The 20,975-nt window shown below is 41.1% G+C and overlaps 1 protein-coding gene across 12 annotated transcripts in view; it reads left to right on the top strand.

Annotated features, from left to right (window-relative positions):
* The window catches only part of LOC132396778 (multiple PDZ domain protein), a 202,091-nt gene that overhangs the window by 49,478 nt on the left and 131,638 nt on the right, over window positions 1-20,975 (top strand). For all 12 annotated transcript variants that reach the window (XR_009513123.1, XM_059974662.1, XM_059974663.1 and 9 more), the window contains exons 11-15: window positions 2,911-3,106; window positions 3,465-3,560; window positions 5,061-5,137; window positions 6,626-6,772; window positions 12,076-12,246. Coding sequence is in view for 11 of the 12 variants with exons in the window: in XM_059974662.1 (XP_059830645.1) it covers window positions 2,911-3,106; window positions 3,465-3,560; window positions 5,061-5,137; window positions 6,626-6,772; window positions 12,076-12,246 (687 nt within the window). In the remaining variant the exon portion in view is untranslated. The remainder of the gene's footprint in view (window positions 1-2,910; window positions 3,107-3,464; window positions 3,561-5,060; window positions 5,138-6,625; window positions 6,773-12,075; window positions 12,247-20,975) is intronic.

Genomic DNA, 20,975 nt, shown 5'->3' with positions numbered 1-20,975 from the left:
AAGATAATCTAACATAATAATGAGAGCCGTATGTAACTTGATACTCACTCTAAGTATTCCAGTATTCCTCCAAGTTAGAGGTCATGAAGGCCTCAGAGCAGATCATGAGACATAGGAGCAGAATTAGGCCATCTGGCCCATGGAGTCTGCTCTCCCATTCAATCACGGCTAATCCCATTTTTTTCTCTTCCTCAATCCCAGTTCCTGGCCATCTCACTGTAACCTTTGACTTTGTGTCCAATCAAGAACCTATCAATCTCTGCCTTAAATACACCCAACGACCAGGCCTCCACAGCTGCATGTGGCAACAAATTCCACAAGTTCATCACCCTTTGGCTAAAGAAATTTCTCCGCATCTCTATTTTGAAAGGGCACCCCTTATCCTGAGGCTGTGCCCTTTTGTCCTAGACTGTCCCACCAATGGAGACATCCTTTCCACATCTACTCTGTCTAGGCCTTCAGCATTCAAAAGGTTTCAATGAGATCCCCCCTCATCCTTCTGAATTCCAATGAGTACTGACCCAAAGCCATTAAACATTCCTTGTATGATAACCCTTTAATTCCTGGTATCATCCTTGTTAACCTCCACTGGACTCTCTCAAATGCCAGCACATCTTTTCTAAAATGAAGAGTCCATACCTTATAAAGCCTCAGCATCACATCCCAGCTCTTGTATTCTAGACCACTTGAAATGAATGCATTTGCCTTCCTCACCACTGACTCAACCTGCAAGTTAACGTTCAGGGTGTTCTACACAAGGACTCCTAATTCCATCTCGGATTCCTGTATTTTCTCCCCATTTAGAAAATAGTTTGCACATTTATTTCTACTACCAAAGTGCATGACCATGCATTTTCCAACATTGTATTTCATTTGCCACTTTCTTGCCCATTCTCCTAATCTGTCTTAGTCTTTCTGCATCCTACCTGTTTCCTCAACATTACCTGCTCCTCCACCAATCTTTGTATCATCTGCAATGACCATTGCCATATTATGTCAGATTTCATATGGTAATATGGTTTTGAATGTCTTCCCAGTGCTGAAGTGTGTACGTACAGTAAAACAACTAGAGGCTTGAGTCATGTCATTAAAACTTGTTGCTACTGCCCATGCGATTTGATTTCATAACCAAAATTCTTGGACCCAGTGAACTGCAGCAGAATGAATGCACCATGACTTTTGATAAAATGATAGAAAAATGTTATTAGTCACTAGATAGATGCACCATTTTTAAATCGGCATGTTTTTTGGTTCTTCTATAGAGCAGAGGCTCTAATAAATGCCTGCAACCATTGTACCCTGTGCTAACAGAAAGTTTGCAATCCCAGCAATACTGCATACTCTCACCAGCTGATTGAGTATGATTACAAGAGGTGAAATGAGGGCATTGGATAGAGCGTTAAATTCAGATTCTAGTTTGAGGAAACAGGATTGACGATGTTATTCTATCATGTATATGCATTGCCACAAAGGGCTGGACTGTTTTCTGTACTTGAACAATTCTTATTCTGTCCTTGGCCAGACTTGTAATAAATCAACTTTGTGTGTTGATCGATCATTGCTGTCAATTACCTGTTTTGCGAATGTCTGCCAGATGCACACTGTGGCCACCATTGCCCTCAGTAATATGTTGTCTGTCATAATTTTCTCTTCAATGGTGCACGTCTGCAGTTGCAAATTTGCTCTCAGTTTGCTTCTGTCATATTCATATACTTTTCTTTTGATAAAAGAAGTCTACAACATCTGGTGCTAAATATTGAAAATTATCACGGAAATTTGTTGTTAAAACATTTTTATTGGCTCATTCTGTTAACAATATTGATCAGTTAAAATTTGAACACCTTTAAATGATTTCAGCCAGATAATCTACCTACAGGACTGTCTTCCTTGACTTCCTCATTGGGAAACCACAGTCTGTGCGAATTGGAAATAACATCCGTCCTCATTGACGATCAACACTGGTGCACTTTGAGAATGTGTGCTTAATCTGCTCTACTCTCCTTACACCCAATATCTGTGTGACTAAGCACAGCTAAAATGCCATCTATAAATTTGCCGATGATGCAACTATTGCTGGCAAAATTTCAGATGGTGAAGAGAAAGCGTACAGAAGTACGATAGATCAGCTTATTGAGTGGTGTTGCAACAGCAACATTGCATTCAACATTAGTAGGACCAAGGAATTGATGAGGACTTTGGGAAGGGGAAATCAAGGGAACACACTCAGCGAGGGATCATCAGCAATGAAAAGGGTGAACAGTTTCATATCCTGGGTGCCAATATCTTTGGAGAGCTATCCTGGGCCTGATATATTGACGCAATTACAATTACATGATAGTGGCTATATTTCATTGGAGTGTAGGGAGACTTGGTGTGTCACCAAAGATTCATGCAGATTTCTACAGATGTACCATGGAGAGCATTCTAACTGGTTGCATCACCATCTGGTATAGAGGGGCCACTACACAAGATCAGAAAAAGCTGCAGAAAGTTGCAAACTCAGCTAGCTCTCTCATGGGCATTAGCCTCCCAGCATCAAGGGCATCTTCAAAAGGCAATGCCTCAAAAGTGGCATCCATCATTACTGATCCCCATCAGCTGGGATATTTCATCATCTCATTGCCGTCGTCAAGGAGGAGGTGCAGGAGTCTGAATACACATAAGTCAATGTTTTAGGAACAGCTTCTTCCCCTCCACCATCAGATTTCTGAATGGACAATGAACCCAGTATTTTCCCTCTCTTTATGTAGTACTTAATTAATTTTACTGTTATCTATTGCAGTATATTGCTGGCACAAAACAACAAATTTCACTACACATGCCAGTGATATTATACCTGGTTCTGATTTAATAATTTTAGACTGTTTTGTCCTGATATGATTATAATTTCTGAATGCCTTTGTATTCCAGGTGGATGGAACAAACATTCAAGGTTTCACTAACCAGCAAGCTGTGGAGATGTTGCGACATACAAGTCAAATTGTGCATCTAATTTTAATGAGGAGGGAACACAAACCAGAAGCTTTGATACAGTCTGAGTGTCAAAGTGAAGTGAAACCTGAGAGGAATGAAGATGCCCTCACAATAGATGACAAACCTTCCAGAAGTAAATTGGTTTTGTCACTGGTTCATGATCATGTTTAGTGTCTTAATGTTACTGTGTTGATAATAATTCAGTTGAAGAACTTAAAACAGTGTAGTAAAGTGCATCATTATATGGAGCATTTAAATTAAAGAACTGCTGAAGGCATTGATAAAGCTGAAGTGAAAGTGAAGAAAGAAAAAAATTGAACTTAATTTATCACACAGGAAGTTGAAGTTTTGAAAACCTTTTCCAAGTGTAATAGCTAATTATTTTAAATATTATTGATTCAGTTGTTTTGTTCATTTCATGGATTACATTTGAAATTAGAAATTCCTATGATAAATCAGTTGTCACCCTTGCTGTTGTGTATTGTCTATAGCTTTGGATGAAGTGGATGAAAAGTCATCAATACAAGACAACAGGACTTCAAGTGCTACCCCAATAAATGAACAAAAAATTGAAACTGAATCTGAAGGTAAATTTAATTCAGTCACGAGGGGTTTTAAAAACCACTTGTCAAGGTTTGGGCACTCGTCTTAATATGTGCCCAAGCAATGTGGTGGCTCTAGTGGTTTGCACAGCACTTATTTTACAGATTTTGTTAGTAGGTGGCAAATGTTCTGGACAGGAAGATGCAAGAGGTGTGTTTTTTTTTACTGATAATCTGCAAAGGCTGCAGGTGGTGGAAATTAAAGCCCTGCTTACAGATCACCCCGATGGTCTTCTGACAGTAGACTTTTTAAAAAGTTTAAACATAATAGCTTTAAATATTTTAAGAATTCAATGTTCATTATGTGATGTTCCCTACAGTGGAGAAGCAAAATGTAGATGGGGTGATCACGTTGCAGACCACTTGTATCCAGTCCACGTGGTAGCTCAGCTTATTTTTATATACCATTTTAACGCTCCATTCCACTCTTCCCCACACATTCAAGTTCATTTTTTTTGCCATGGGTATACATATGACATGGTATAAACATAATTAAAATCAGCTTTTGCATTGCAACACGGTACATTATAAATATGACAGACAAAATTGCTTATACTTAAGTTTCCATAAATTACACATAATTTGCATGACACAATAAGCAACAAATAACATGACTTTAGTGCATGGTGTGGGAAATATAGTCTGAGGAACATTTAAGGTTTTTTAAGATCAGATCAAAAATCTGATAGTAGAGATAACCTGATTACAGTAAAGATGTTATTGGACATTGAGTTGCAAGCCTTCAGGCTTCTGTAGCTCTTGCCTGATGATAGCAGTGAGAAAGGGGGATGGATTGGATGGGAGTGGGGGGGATGTTCTTTGAAGATGAATGTTGCCTCCTCAGACATTGCCTTTTGTAGATATCCTCAGTCGTGGGGAGAGTTGAGCCTAGGATGGAACTGGCTGAATCCACAAATCTTTGTAGGCCCTTGCATCTTGTGCACAGGACTTCTTTTCTCTGTATAAGAACTGGCCATTTCAACTCTGTCATCTTCTCTGATGATGCCTCATGTTTTCTTTATTGGCATAGCCTGACCCACTCTGCAGAACCTACAGCACTGCATTTAAGAACTTTATGTTTTTGTTTATTCTCTACTGGCCCTCATTTCATAGTTTTTGTTCATTTGTTGTTATATCAAAACTAACTTGCTACCCTTCTTTATCTGTTCTGATGAACAATTTTGATTTACTCATTCACTTTTGGTGTGAGTTTCTCTTGCCACTGATGTTTCCTGAACTACTGAGATTTTCCAGCATTTGCTGTTTTATAACCTACAGGACTTGCAGTGCTATGGGCATTTTTGCTATATAGGATGGTGTGGAGGAATGGGAGAAAACTGTTTATTTGGGGACTTTTTAAAAAAGATTCTTAATAAGCAGAAGAGTCATTCCTTCAACAGGTATTTTTGAAAGGTAATTTTTTGTGGGATAGCACAGATCTTTTGTGGGAGGGAATTATTTAAATTGTTAATCTTTTTATTTCAGAGATTCAGCTCAATTCGTCAGAAGAAAGCATTTGTGTTAAATGGCAGGAGATTCTTGGAGCTAACTATGAAATTGTGGTATGTAAATTTGAAAAGCCCATTTATTAGTTAATGAGTTCTGTATACATCGTTAAACTGCCACAAACCCTGAGTGAGCACATTTGTAGCTAGCTGCACAGTAAATACAATTGACATATTTTCACTTGGAGTTTTGTCTTTAGTCCTTGCATGAACTCTAAATACTTGTTCCAACCCTCTTTTCACTTACTGACTTGGGTTGAAACAGGCCATTTACAGACTTGGAATTCCGCTTGTCTCAAACATTGATCAGTTTCTTCATCCTGCTTCTTCACCAAGACCACCCATATCCTGCCCTATCACTCTAACCTATTCAACGTGGTAGTTCTCAGACATGTCTCTATTACGTCTGTTTTAGCCATTTTCAGGTCGTCTGCTTTTTAATCCAAAAAGCTGAACTCTTTCAAAACTATGAGGACTTGGCAGTCTGGACAGTTGGCTAATCTTATGCCCATACTAGTAATTTTCCTGTAACACCATAGACTGTTACCTTGTTTAGCAGCTTCCTGCAGCACCTTGTCGAAAGACCTTTTGAAAATCCAAGTAAGTATCTCCATCCTGCCTGTTATTTTCTCTTTCTGGACCTTAGGATGCAGGCCATCTGATCCAGATGACTTATCTACTTTCAATTTCCCAAGCACCTTCTCCTTATTAATGGTGACTACTCTCACTTCTGCCCACTGAAGCTCTCAACTTTCTGACATGCTGCTGGTGTCTTCCACAGTGTAGACTTGATGAAAAATACTTAGCAATTTTCTCTGTCATTTCTTTACTCTTCATTGCTACCTCTGCAATGTCATTTTCCCTTCTTTTACTTTTGGTATCATCTTTGATATTATTAGCTAGCTTACCTTCTTCATATTTCATCTTTTCTTTTTGCTTTTTAAAGTTACCTTCTCTTGGGTTTTAAAACCAGTCCTCTAGCTTCCCACTAATTTTCTGCTAACTGCAGTTTTTGACTTCCCTTGTCAGCCACTGTTGCCTCTTCCTCCCTTTACAATGCTGCTTTTTTGCGATAAATCAATCATGTTTCTTCAAAATCACTCCCAGAAACTCCAACCCTTGCTTCACTTCCATCATCCCTGCTAGTGTCCCCTTCCAGTCGACTTTGACCAGCCCCTCTCTCTTGCCTCTGTAGTTCCCTTTACTCAACTGTAATACCAATTTATCTAATTTTGGCATCTCACTCCGGAACTGCAGGGTGAATTGTTCAATGTTATGATCACTGTCTCCTTAGGATCCCTTTACCTTAAGCCTCCCAATCAAATCTGGTTCATTACACAACACCCAATCCAGAATTGCCTTTTCCCTAGTGGAAAAGTGAAACTCAGGAGGGAGTTGAGTATAGTTTGGAACTGCCATGATCATATTGAATATAGAGTATGTGTAAAGTGCCTTTTGCTTTGTAACTGTAATTTATTATTTTAATCAACTTATTCATTTTCAAAGTAAAGAACAAATCTGATAGAGTAATGTACTTATTTTCAGGTGACACAAGTAACAAAGTTCAGTGAAAGTAGTGGTCTGGGCATCAGTTTGGAAGCCACAGTTGGGCATCATTATATTCGTTCCATTCTCCCTGAAGGCCCTGTGGGGCGAAATGGAAAGCTATTTAGTGGAGATGAGCTGTTAGAGGTAAGCAGTAATTTGATCTCCAGTTTGTTGGAATAATAACCTTGTGTTAACCGATTTTTTAAAAATCTATTTAAATAGTATAACCTTTTTGTTTGGAAAAGGAAATATAATAACGTTTCTATTTATACGGAATGAGGTAAGAGCCAAGGATCATTCCAAACTTTTCTGAGCTGTAGCCTTTTGCCACTGACTTTTCAACAAGGCAGCTGCTAAGTCCAGCTGCTCATACTACAGAACATCTAGACTCTTGTGTCACCATTTATCACCCACCAGCTATTTTCTCCTAACTCTACTTCACCTCCTCTTTACCTGGTTCCTGGGTACCGATCACCTACTAGCGCCTGCTTCACCTATTTATCTTTACTCTAATTGTTTCCACTCTATACTCTGTCTAGATGCAGGATTTTGGCCAAAAATGTCAACCACTCTGTCTCAACAGATGTCTGAGTTTCTCCGGAGATTTGTTTTTTGCTCCATCTGTACTCTGTTGTCTCCAGGACCTTTGTGCTACTACAATTTACAGGTTTCCATCTGCAATTGCTCTCATAAAGAGGGAGACTTTTTTTTTTCTTGAAACTATGATGTTTCACCCATCTGCACCTGTGGAATGTTTTTGACATTTTTTTTTCTAAAGAGAAAGGTGGTGTATTTTATCCAAGTGGGTGTTGCAGTACTGAAGTAGTTACATTGAATTAGCTTGTACAATGCAGATTGGGCACTAGGGGACCACCGCTTTACATTGATCTGCATTGCTATCTTTTTTGTGTTCACTTTTGTGGCAATCTCTAGCTGCACTGGCTTTACGTAAATAATAAGCTTTCTGTTCCATTTACCGATGAGGCGATCTGATTCCTCTGTATGTGAACAAAGCATGCTGCTGTTAAACTGAGGCTCAGACTTGACCATGAAGAGAACAGCTCTCTCTTTGTGTTCAAGTTTTTATCTCCAGCAGGTCGTACCTTTGATCTGATGTTTGTTTAAAATTGTGCCTACATAGATTATCTATCAAACTTCTGATAATGAAATTTGGTCACTGCGTTAAAATACTAGACTGAATTGCAAATTCAAACCACTCTATCACTCACTCTCCAAATGCTTTTTGGAATTATTTTTGTTCATTCGTCCATCGTGCAACAATGAGATCCACTCTAGTCAGCTGTGGTTTATAGATGCTGGACTGGTCAGTGGATATGCAGAGGACTGTGAGGCTAATCCACCCTCAATTCTCTGGTAGTGTGGGCAAAAGAAGGCAGATACGTTGGGTTGGGTGTCACTGACTCAGGCTTTCCTGGCCAGCCTCTGTCTCTCAGGCTGCACTTGTCTGTTCTGCCTCATGTTTCTCTGCACCGTTATGGAGGGAGGAGTAACTGAGCGATAGGAACACATGTGACTAGGTAGCTGCCAAAGGCTTGCAACATGCTGTAAGGTTTCATTGATAATGTAATGGTTTCTCTGTAGCAGCAATGTTTGGGTTATGACAAGAGATAACGGGGTTTGGAGTGCTGCTGTTCTTTCTTGTGAGTCTGGAAGAGAGATCATCGCGGGCTTTTGCCAGGGAGAGATGTGGAAAGAAGATGCAAATGGAGGGAGTTGGTAGACTGCCGGACAGGGGTGGACTTGGAGCAGTGAAGGACAGTGACAATCGAAGAAGGTCGATGGTGGATGACCAGCTTATCAGTGAGCGCCAACATTGCACAATAGACTGTTTCATAAGAATGGGCCCTTTTTCTTTTTTTTTGTTGTTTTTACTAACCATATAGTCAAAGTAAGAATTATAAATCTTACTTGTTTTAATCACATATTGTGTACTGTTTGTTATTTCGGGGTACTGATTTGTAACGGGGACACATCGTGCAGCATCCACCCAAACAAGATTTTTTTAAGCTTTGCAGGGCCGGGGACTATCACCTGTTGTGTTAAGCCACTAGCCAAAGCAAGAATTACAGACTTTTAGTGAAGTTGTTGAAGAGTGTGTTTATAGAGTTTCCTTTGGCTTCCACAGGAGCACTTCCTTTCTGTGGTTTACCATAACAAAATTTCTTATGCAGATAATGGTCTGACATATGAGCTTTGTGGCCTGCCCAGCATAACTGTGACCTCATTAATATGCTGCAGATACTGGGCAGGCACAACTTGTAAAGTACATCAGTGTCAGGGGTTCTTTCTTGCCACTTAATTTTGAGGAGCTTTCTGAGGCAGACTGTGGAAATGGTTCAGTTTCTTGGCATGCCATTGGTGTATTGTCCATGTTTTGCAGGCATAAAGCAGTGTGGGAAGTTCCGTAGCTCTATACACCTTCGGCTGCATCTTTAGACTTGTGCGTCTTCTAAACCAGACTTTGGTGTAACGTCTGCCGGAGGTTACAGTTGCTTAGGCGATCTTGGTCTTTACTTCATCAATGACAATGTTCTGGGACAGTGTGCTGCTAAGATACATGAACCTTTTCAATGGGTTGAGTTTTTGATCAATGATTGTGATGTTTGGCTAAATGTGTAATTTCCCTCAAACAGGTTGATGTATCACTTCAGTCTTGGTGTTGATAGTAAGCCCAAAGTTGGTACATGCATCAGCAAGCTTGTTGGTGCAGTGCTGCTTATCATCTTTGGAACTGGCATTGAGGGCACAATCATCAGCAAAAAGGAAGTCTCTGATAATGTTTGTCATAACCTTAGCTTTTGCTTGGAGCTTCCTGAGGTCAGGCAATTTCACACCAATGCAGAGTCTGTTGCCGATGCCTACGTCATTGTTTCTGAAGGCATCAGTCAACATAATGGAAAGCTCCAGACTCAATAGTATTGACATCAAGCTACAACCCTGCTTGACCCCATTTGAGACAGGGAAGGGCTCTGATATCTCACCAATGCCCTGAACTCTACTTGCATGCCATCATGCAATTGTTGCACTATGATGATGAATTTACTTGGGCAAGTGTACTTCACCATGATCTTCCACAGATCCTTTCTGCTGATTGTATTTAAGGCCTTACTCAGATCGACATAGCAGAACAGGTCAGCATTTTGCTCCTGACATTTTTCTTGAAGCAAGCACCATGTCCAGAATTCACACTGGCTCTCTGGTTGGAGTCCCCGGTTAGGGTGTGTTGCGAGATGGTTGAGAAGAAGCCTGGAGAAGATCTTGCCTATGATTCAGCAAGTATTTTACCCAATAGTTGTCGAAGGATTGTTGGTTTCCCTTTTCACTTATACAGGTGGATGGTGAATGCATCTTTAAATTCCTGTGGAATTGGCTGTTACTGCCACGTGAGTTGGTAGAGCTGATGAAGCTTTTCTGTTTTCTCTGCACCACCTTCCTTATAGGCCTCAGCTGGTATTGCATCTAATCCAGGTGCTTTGCTGCTAGAGAGCTGATATATCGCTTTCTGGGTCTTGGCTAATGTTGGTGGAACATCAGTGCTTCATTGATTGATACTTTGGGCAGGCTTTGTCAATAATAGTTGAAAGATGATTCAAAACACTTAAATTGCCCAGCCTACCTTTGTCCATCATCAGTATGTTCCCATCACCACCAAGGAGAGACACTGATCCTGATGATGTCAGGTCATCGACTTCTTTTAGAGCAGCATAGAAGTTCTTGAAATCCTACCTATATACACTTGGATCTCATCAGCTTTATTGCTCACCCAGGAATCCTGCATCTGGCGCATTTTGTGTTCTATGATCTTTCGTATTCTTTTGAAGACACCCTTTTTGAGATGGACTTGGGGTCGCAGAGGAAAGCTTTGTGGAGATGATGTTTCTCATCTAGCAGCTGGTTGATGTCAACACGGTTTTTTTTAAACCAGTAATTGTGCTTTCTGGCAGTAGGCCTCAAAATCTCTATCAGTGTTGTAGGTCAGTTCTTGAAGGGTTCAACCTTCTGATTGTCCAGAAGGGTGGAGTTTAAGCAATCTTCCAGAGTGTCAACAAAAGACTGCTTTATGTTGCTGCTTGGAGATGTTCAGCCACCTTGGGGCTTTCTTTCCTTTTGGGCTGCATATGGATGTTCCATTTAGAAATGACGAGACAGTCGTCTGTCCAGCTATCAGCATTTCCCGTGCATTTTGTCACTCTTACCTCCTGTTTGGCTCACTTCCCGATGGTGATGTAGTCAATTAAATGCCAACACTTTGAGTGGGGATGCATGCACAATGTTCTGTTACAGGTGAGAAAGCAGAAGATGGTGTTTGTGATCAACAATTTATTAACAGCAATTCTTGATCTTAATTAAGGTTTTTTGGAATTGTCTTTTTGTTTTAATTTAAGTGGTTGGTTAATAATTAGTCTACCTGATGCAAGAGCTTATGAAGTAACTCTGGTGTACTTGATGGTATATGAGGGTTAGCTGATATTACAATATTTTTGCAACTGCAGTGGAAATTCATAGTCAACATATTGGTAATTACACAAATGCAGATATATTTAGAAAAATCTTGTCTTATGTTCTTGTGGTCTTATGATGTATTCAGTAAAGGAGTTTTTCCGCCAATACATTGGAGAAGTAATTGCCAACATCAATCATCGGTATCATCTTTTATCTCAAATCACAAACAAGAGAAAATCTGCAGATGTTGGAAATCCAAGCAACAAGCAAAATACTGGAGGAACTCAGTAGGCCAGGCAGCACTATGGAAAAGAGTACAGTTGACATTTTGGGCCGAGACCCTTCACCAGGACTGTCTTTTGTTGGTTTATTTTACTTGAGAGTTCAATAATAATCTCTATAATGTCATTTGAGATTGCAGAATTGTTTGTATACCTAAAATATAACTTAAAAACTTGTGCCTCAATAGCTCTCTATGGCAACAAATTCCACAAGCTGCAATCACATCATTGACCCCTACAGAACTTCACTCGTCGCTGGTAGCCATTCTGTAAAGGACCTCTTTATCTTCGCTCTCTGACTTCTGCTAGTCAGCCAGTCTTCAATCCATGTTTGTATCTTACTCCTAACACCATGCACTCTTACCTTCTTTAGCAGCCTTGTGAGTGGCACCTGTCAAAAACCTTCTGAAAATCCAAATAAGTAATGTGCAGCAACCCTCCTTTGTGTATCCTGCATGATGCTCAAAGAATTCCAACAGATTTATCAGGCATGGTCTCTTCTTAATGAGACTGTGATGACCAAATTTCTTTTGCAGGGTCACAATTGTAATTTTCCAGTCCTCTGGAACCCTCCCTGACATCAGTAATATTTGAAAGGTCACTACTAATTCCTCCACAATCTCTTCAGCTATTAACTAATTAACATGATTCATTTTAATTTCAATTTTGTCAAGGAACTTATTGTTTTCTGCTGTATTTTAGGTTAATGGAATACCACTACTAGGTAAGAATCACAAAGATGTTGTGAGTATTCTAAAGGACCTGCCTATCAATGTCACCATGGTCTGCTGCCACCCAGTCCTGGAGGTCAAAAATGAAACTGATATTGATGACATGATTTCCATAGAAGAACCCCTTCAAGCAAGTGAAGAGGTATTGTAATGATGGTATCTCACGTACGGTATTTCTTAATCAGTATTGATCCTTGTGATTTTTCCATTGGAAGAAGAGTTTACCCATGAAAGTTGGGTTTATATAATAATGGATCATGGAGAATTAAGTTTGTATACTGTGACCTTTTAAATTTTAAAGTACTAAACTGAAAGGTCCTGTAATTTATGAGTAATCTAAATAGACAGGCTGCATTATTATTTTGTTTCATTCACATCAGCAGGGGTACAGACTGCATATTGCAGAGAGAGATTAATGTATGTTTATTGAGAAGCTAACAGAACTGGAGTGTTTTGAGATTTCAATTTATTCATAGATTGTGAATGTCACACCCAAGACCAGTGATTTTTTTTCCCCTCCTATCTTAATAGTTCTTACACTGGGTGCCAATCTGTTTAGGATGACTATATAGCCATGGGTAAAAAGTTGTATACTAACCAGATATAGAAAGTAACTCAAGTAAAAGAGCCTTGCCTTTTTCTTGCACTCTATCTTGTTCATTGATTGCAGTAACAATGGCTATGCTTACCTTGGGGTCATGGGGTCACAGAGCAGTATTGCACTGATATAGGCCGTTAGTCCCTCCTTTCCATGTACTTATCCAAGTGCTTCTTAAGTAGTATTATTATATCTTTGTTAACTACTACTTGTAGCAGATCATTCTATATACTCACCACATGATTGAATTTCTCAGAGGATATGTCAAAGCATATTGATGAAGGTAGAACAGTCGATGTTCTGTACATAGATTTTAGTAAGGCGATTGATAAGGTTTCCCGTGGAAGGCTCCTTTGGAAAGTTAAGATTGGGATTTAGGGAAACTTGACTCTGGATTCAGAATTCTCTTGCCTGTGGAAGGCAGAGGGTAGTGCAGATGGAGTATTTTCTGCCTGAAGGTCAGTGACCAGTGGTGTTCTGCAGGGATCTGTTCTGAGAACCCTGCTCTTTGTGATTTTTGTAAATGATTTGGCTGAGGAAGTGGAAGGGTAGGTCAGAAGGTATGCAGATGATATGAAGGTTCATGGTATTGTGGATTGTGTAGAAGATTGTCATAGTTTAAATAGTTTGAATGGCTTGTCATATGAAGAGCGTTTGATGACTCTGGGCTTGTATTCACTGGAGTTCAGAAGCATGAGGGGTGACCTCATTGAAACCTATTGAATGCTGAAAAACCTTGATAAAGAATATGTGGAGATGTTTCCTTGGGTCAGTGAGTCTAAGACCAGAGAACCCAGCCTCAGAATAGCAGAGCATCCTTTTAGAATGGAGATGAGGAAGAATTTATTTCGCTAGAGTATGGTGAATTTGAGGAATTCTTTTCCACAGGCAGCTGTGGCAACCAAGTCTTTATGTATATTTAAGGCAAAGGTTGATAGATTCTTGCTTAGTCAGGGGATGAAGGAATGGGAAGGGGAGGGGGAAGGGAAGGCAGGAGATTGTGGCTGAGAGGAAAATTGGATCAGTCATGATGAAATGGTGGAGCAGACTCGATGGACCAAATAGCCTAAATTGTGGAATCATTTTTGTGATTACAGGGCCGGAGTCACCAAAACCTTTTCATTTGTCAAACAATTCAATCCTGGAATCGTTTTTGTTAACCTCCGTTGAACCCTGACGAGTTTTAGCACAACCTTTCTAAGATAAGGGGCCCAAAACTATTCACAGTACTCCAAGTGAAGCCTCACTAGTGTTTTATAAAGTCTCAATGTTATGTTTTAGCTTTTGTATTCTAGTCCTTTTGAAATGAATACTAACATCGCATTTGCCTGCCTCACCATGGGCTCCCAAGTACAGGACTCCCAAGTCCCTCTGCACCTCAGTTTTTACTATTTTCTTTGCATTTAGAAAATTGTCAACCCTTTCATTCCTTCTACCAAAGTGCATGGCCATACACTTCATAACACTGTATTCATCTGCCAGTTCTTTCCCCATTCTCCTAATCTGTTGTTCTTCTGAAGCCTCTCTACTTCCTCAAAACTACCTGCACTTCCACCTATCTTCATATCATCTGCGGACTTTGCAACAAAGCCATCAACTTCTTCTTCCAAATCATTGACATACAATGTAAAAAAAAAATCTGTCCAAACAAGACCCTTGTGGAACACTACTAGTCATTGGCAGCCAACCAGAAAAGGCTCCTTTTATTCCCACTCTCGGCCTCCTGCCAATCAACCACTGCTTTATCCAAGTTAATATCTTTCCTGTAATACCATGGGCTGGTAGCTTGTTAAGCAGCCTCATATGTGGCACCTTCTGAAAATCCAAATACACAATATCAGCAGATTCTCTTTTGTCTATCCTGCTTATTTCTTCAAAGAATTCCAACAGATCTGTTAAGCAAGATGTTGAGGAAAGCATGCTGACTACACCCTATTTTATCACTTGCCTCCAAGAGACTCACCCTTAACAATCGGCTCCATCATTTTCCCAACCACTGATGTCAGACTAACTGGTGTGTGATTTCCATTTTTCTGTCTCTCTCCCTTCTTGAAGAACAGAGTGATATTTGCAATTTTCCAGTCTTCCTGAACTATTCCAGAATCTAGTAATTTTTAAAAGATCATTACTAATGACTCCACAATCTCTTCAGCCACATCTTTCAGAATGCTGGCTGTACACCGTCTGGTTCAGATGACTTATCTACCTTCAGACCTTTCAGTTTCCCAAGAATCTTCTCACTAGTAATGGTAACTTCACATAACTTCATGAACACTGGCACCTGGAACTTCTACAATACTACTCGTGTCTTTCATAGTGAAGATTGATGCAACATACTTATTCAATTCGTCTGCCATTTTCTTATCCTCCTTTACTAGCATTGTTTCCCGTCGTCCAATATCCACTCTCACCTCTTTTTCAGACTTTATGTATCTGAAGAAACTTTAGGTATCGTCTTTAATATTATTGGCTAGCTTACTTTCACATTCCATCTTTACGTTGCTAATAACTTTTTTAGTTGCCCGTTGATTTTTAAAAGCTTCCCAATCTTCAAACTTCCCACTAATTTTCCCTCTATTATATGCCCTCTCTTTGGCTTTTATGTTTTCTTTGATTTCCCTGTTAGCCGTAGTTATAGCATCTTTGTTTTAGAATACTGCTTCTATTTTGGGATGTATATATCCTGTGCCTTCTGAATTGCTTCTACAAATTCCAGTTGTTGCTGCTTTGTTGTCATGCCTGCCAGTGTTATTTTTTTTCCAATCAATTCTAGCCAACTCCTTTCTCATGCCTCTGTAATTCCCTTTACTTCAATGTAATTCTGACACATCTAACTTTAGCTCCTCCTCCTCATATTTCACAGTGAATTCTTTTACCATGAACTCTCTAATCAATTCTGGTTCATTGCACAACACCCAAATCAGAATAGCTGATCCCTTAGTGGGCTCAACTATGAGCTGCTATAAAAAATCATCTCGTAGGCATTCTAGAAATTCTCTCTCTTGGAATTCAGCATCAACCTAATTTTCCCAATGTACCTGCATATTGAAATCCCCCATGACTATTGTAACATTGCCCTTTTGGTATGGATTTTCTATCTGCTGTTGTAACTTGTAGACTGCATCCTTACTACTATTTGCGGGTCTGTAATGAACTCCCATCAGGGTCTTTTTACCCTTGTTTGATCCACAGTGATTCAACCGCCTTCCTATCTTCTGTTACCTCTTTCTTTTGATTTCATTTCTTTTTATCAACAACATCGCCACCCCCTCTGCTTTCCTGCCTGTCCTTTTGATATAATGTCTATCCTTGGGCATTAAGCTTCCAGCTATAACCATCTTTTAGCCGTGATTGTGTTGCCTACAACATCATACGTGCCAATCTGTAACTGTTACAAGTTCATCTACCTTATTCTGCATACTGCATGTATCCAAATATAATTCTTTTGGACTTGTATTCACCTTTCTTAATTTTGTCCACCTTTTACATTGCAACTCATCCTGTTGACTACAATTTTGCCCTATCAGCAGCCTCTCCTTACTGCACATCGCTTCCGTTTATAAACCAACCACCTCAGCTTCAGCTCTATCACTCTGGTTCCCAGCCCTCTGCCAAATTAGTTTAAATCCTCCTGAACAACTCCAACTAACCTCCTCGCAAGGATATCGATCCCCCCTATGGTTCGGGTGTAACCCGTCTCTTTTGTACAGGTCGTACCTTCCCCAGAAGAGATCTCAAAGATCCGTAAATCTGAACCTCTGCCCCTGCACCAGTTCCTCAGCCACATATTCACCTGCCAAATCATCCAAATCTTACCCTCACTGGCACAAAGCACAGGAAGCAATCCAGAGATTTCTACTCTGGAGGTCCTGTTGCTTAGCTTTCTATCTAGCTCCCTAAAATCTCTTCAGGACCTCGTCACCTTGTACTACTTATGTCATTGGTGCCAATATGTACCAAGACTTCTAGCTGCTCACCCTTCCCCCTGAAAATGCCATGGACCTGAATGGAGACATCCCTGATTCTGGCACCAGGGAGGCAACATACCATCCGGGTGTCTTGTTGCGCTCTCAGAAACTTGTCTCAGTTTCTCTGACTATGGAATCTCCTATCAACACTGCAGGCCTCTTCACCTCTCTACTCTTATGAGCCAGAGCGCTAGAAGGTGCCAGAGACCCAGTCAATGTGGCTTGCCCTGGTAGGTTATCCCTCTCAACAGTATCTAAACCTGTTATTGAGGAGATCATCCATAGGAGTACTCTGCACTAGCTGTTCATTTCTCCTCCTCCTCTTGACAGTTACCCAGTTACTTGACTCCTGTAATCTAGGGGTGACTACCTTGCTGTAGCTACTGTCCATCACCACCTTATTCTCCTATATTAGTTGAAGAGGTCTCCCAAACTTCTCACATCCCTCTTACAATACAATGCACTGCTCCTGGAGCCATTCAAACTAAACTACTATGCCCCAACAGATGAGGAATGAACAAATAAAAACAGAAAGAGAGCAACTTACAAGATTCTATTCCTCACCGAAGCCTGATGAGCCAAAGTCACTGTAAACACATGTAAACTCACAAGAATTGCTGCTCTGTTTGCACCTTTGCTGTTTTTATTGGCCCTTTCTAATGAATCCCCCTTGCTGATTGGTTGCTTCTCAACTGGGAGAAACTGTCATGAAGCTCTGCCTTTAAAATCTCGATTACCTATTTGAAAGCTATGTAGCTCTTTTTATGTACCTCTGACATTGATTGTACAACTCAGAAAACTGCTGCAAAGCTCTGCTTTTTAAATCTTGAACGCAGACCTGACTGAAAGGGAGCTATTATTATGTACTGCCTCTTGCTGTTTTGTTGTTCCTCATCTCTCAATACTCACAAAATTACTGTCGCCTTCATGTCAGCTTGAACCAGGTTGGCTATTGTTCGCTGACCTCTCTCACAAACAAGGCATTTTCATCCACAGACCTGCTCAGTTCAGTTCAGTTCAGTTTCAGTTTATTGTCATTTAGAAACCACAAATGCAATGCAGTTAAAAAATGAGACAACGTTCTCCAGAATGATATCACAAAAGCACACAACAAAACGGACTACACCAAAAAATCCACATAACATTTAGTAATTCCCAAATCGAGTCCGGAGAGGCTGCTGCATATTAATACCGCACTACCATCTAAGCGCGTTCCCCAGAAAGGAGCTCCAAACCCACCAGACTAACCAGACACACCAAGTCAAGAGACCAACTCTACCACCCAACAAACCAAAAACTGAAGCTACAAGATCTACACAAAACCAAATAGTTACATATAGTTATAGTTAACCTATAGTTACAACAGTGCAGATAATACCATAATTAATAAAAAAGAAACAGACCAGGGGCACAGTAAAAATAGTCCAAAGATGTTAAAAGACTATAAGTTCAAAAGAAACCACCACACTGTTTCCACAAGTCCTCAGGGTCCTGATTGACTCGTCATCCCACGCAGGCAGCAGAAGGGAGTACCCCCGCTATGGACTTCCATGGTGCCCGACTCAGCCTCGCAGACGCAGCACACAATGAAAGCTCCGTCGGACCCAGCCTCACAGACGCAGCACGCAGTGAAAGTGCCCCGACTGCAGCAGACTCCGAGTCCGTCGAACCTCCGTGCCTCCTACCATCCCCTCCAGCACAGCCTCTCTGAGCACCATCCTCTGCCGATCGCAATACGACGCCCCCGCCAACAACCACCGGCAATGCAACCCCGAGGATTGGGGACCTGTTCTTCTCAGCAGAGACCCGGACCTCACAACAGCAGCAACAACGAAGAAGGCCTTCCTGGAGATTTCCAGATGTTCCTCCGTGCTCCCACGTCTGTTTTTCATCAGATTAGGATTGTGCACTTCTCTTCGGTATTCCCCAACGAGAGGGAACTTGATGATGGTGAGGACAATATGAGTGAGGTTGATGTTCTGGAGCATGTTGATATTAAGGGAGAGGAGGTGTTGGAGTTGTTAAAATACATTAGGATGGATAAGTCCCCAGGGCCTGACAGAATATTCACCAGGCTGCTCCACAAGGCGAGGGAAGAGATTGCTGAGCCTCTGGCTTAGGAGCTTTGTGTCCTTGTTGTCCACGGGAATGGTACCGGAGGACTGGAGGGAGGAGAATGTTGTCCCCTTGTTCAAAAAAGGTAGTAGGAATAGTCCAGGTAATTATAGACCAGTGAGCCTTACGTCTGTGGTGGGAAAGCTGCTGGAAAAGGTTCTTAGAGATAGGATCTGTGGGCATTCTGAGAATCATGGTCTGATCAGGGACAATCAGCATGGCTTTGTGAAGGGCAGATCGTGTCTAACAAGCCTGATGGAGTTCTTTGAGGAGGTGACCAGGCATATAGATGAGGGTAGTGCAGTGGATATGTGATCTACATGGATTTTAGTAAGGCATTTGACAAGGTTCCACATGGTAGGCTTATTCAGAAAGTCAGAAGGCATGGGATCTAGGGAAGTTTGGCCAGGTGGATTCAGAATTGTCTTGCCTGTAGAAAGCAGAGAGTTTTGGTGGAGGGAGTACATTCAGATTGGAGGGTTGTGACTAGTGGTGCCCTACAAGGATCGGTTCTTGGACCTCTATTTTTCGTGATTTTTATTAACAACCTGGATGTGGGGGTAGAAGGGTGGGTTGGCGAGTTTGCAGATGACACAAAGGTTGGTGGTGGTGTAGATAGTGTAGAGGATTGTCAAAGATTGCAGAGAGACATTGATAGGATGCAGGAGTGGGCTGAGAAGTGGCAGATGGAGTTCAAGCCAGAGAAGTGTGAGGTGGTATACTTTGGAAGGACAAACTCCGAGGCAGAGTACAACGTAAATGGCAGGTTACTTGGTAGTGTGGAGGAGTAGAGGGATCTGGGGGTACATGTCCACAGATCCCTGAAAGTTGCCTCACAGGTAGATAGGGTAGTTAAGAAAGCTTATGGGGTGTTAGCTTTCATAAGTCAAGGGATAGAGTTTAAGAGTCGTGATGTAATGATGCAGCTCTATGAAACTCTGGTTAGGCCACACTTGGAGTACTGTGTCCAGTTCTGGTTGCCTCACTATAGGAAGGATGTGGAAACATTGGAAAGGGTACAGAGGAGATGTACCAGGATGCTGCCTGGTTTAGAGAGTATGGATTATGATCAGAGATTAAGAGAGCTAGGGCTTTACTCTTTGGAGAGAAGGAGGATGAGAGGAGACATGATAGAGGTGTACAAGATATTAAGAGGAATAGACAGAGTGGACAGCCAGCGCCTCTTCCCCAGGGCACCACTGCTCAGTACAAGAGGACATGGCTTTAAGGTAAGGGGAGGGAAGTTCAAGGGGGATATTAGAGGAAGGATTTTTACTTAGAGTGTGGTTGGTGCGTGGAATGCACTGCCTGAGTCAGTGGTGGAGACTGATACACTAGTGAAGATTAAGAGACTACTAGATAGGTATATGGAAGAATTTGGGGGGTGGGTGTTATATGGGAGGCAGAGTTTGAGAGTCGGCACAACATTGTGGGCCGTAGGGCCTGTGATGTGCTGTGCTATTCTATGTTCTACGACACCCCGCTTAACAAAGAACCGATGTCAACTCCGGAGTGGCCACTGCAGACTGCGTCGCGCAGCCATGTTGGTCATGTCACGTATACTGCTGCTTGCTGGATTTTATTTTTTGTTTTTTGCACCAAAAACTGTTAACTCTAGAAACTGTTTTGTTTGAAAATACCAGAAGATCAGCAGTTTCTGAGATACTCAAACCTCCCAGTCTTTCATTAATAATCATTCCACGATCAGTCCCTTAGATCATATTTCTTTCCCATTCTGATGTTTGCTTTGGTTCAACTTTTTCCTTTGGAAAGGAGGAGGATGAGTGGTAACTTGAAAGGGATATTCAACATGATTAGAGGCATAGATAGAGTGGATAGCCAGAGTCATTTTCTCAGGGCAGAACTGGCTCATATGAGAGGGCAGAATTTAATTGGAGTAAAGTATATGCGATGTCAGGCGGTTTTTATTTTACATGGAGAGTGGTAATTGCATGGGACATGCTGCTATAGATGGTGGTAGAGGCAGCTATATTAAGAATATTTAAGAGACTTGTGGATAGGCACTTTCATGGAGGATTATGTGGGAGGGAAAGGTTAGATTGAAACCTGAAACCTTCATAAATAAACACCAATAGGTAAAAAATTTGGCACAAAATCATGGACTGAAAGACCTGTATTGTGGCGTACTCTTCTATGTTTGATGTTCACTTCTTGTATCCCACCACTTTC

Source organism: Hypanus sabinus, chromosome 7 (assembly GCF_030144855.1).
Source record: "Hypanus sabinus isolate sHypSab1 chromosome 7, sHypSab1.hap1, whole genome shotgun sequence".
NCBI classification, from domain to species: domain Eukaryota; kingdom Metazoa; phylum Chordata; class Chondrichthyes; order Myliobatiformes; family Dasyatidae; genus Hypanus; species Hypanus sabinus.
Note: the sequence above shows the minus strand (reverse complement) of the source record. Positions and strands in the feature narration are given on the sequence as shown.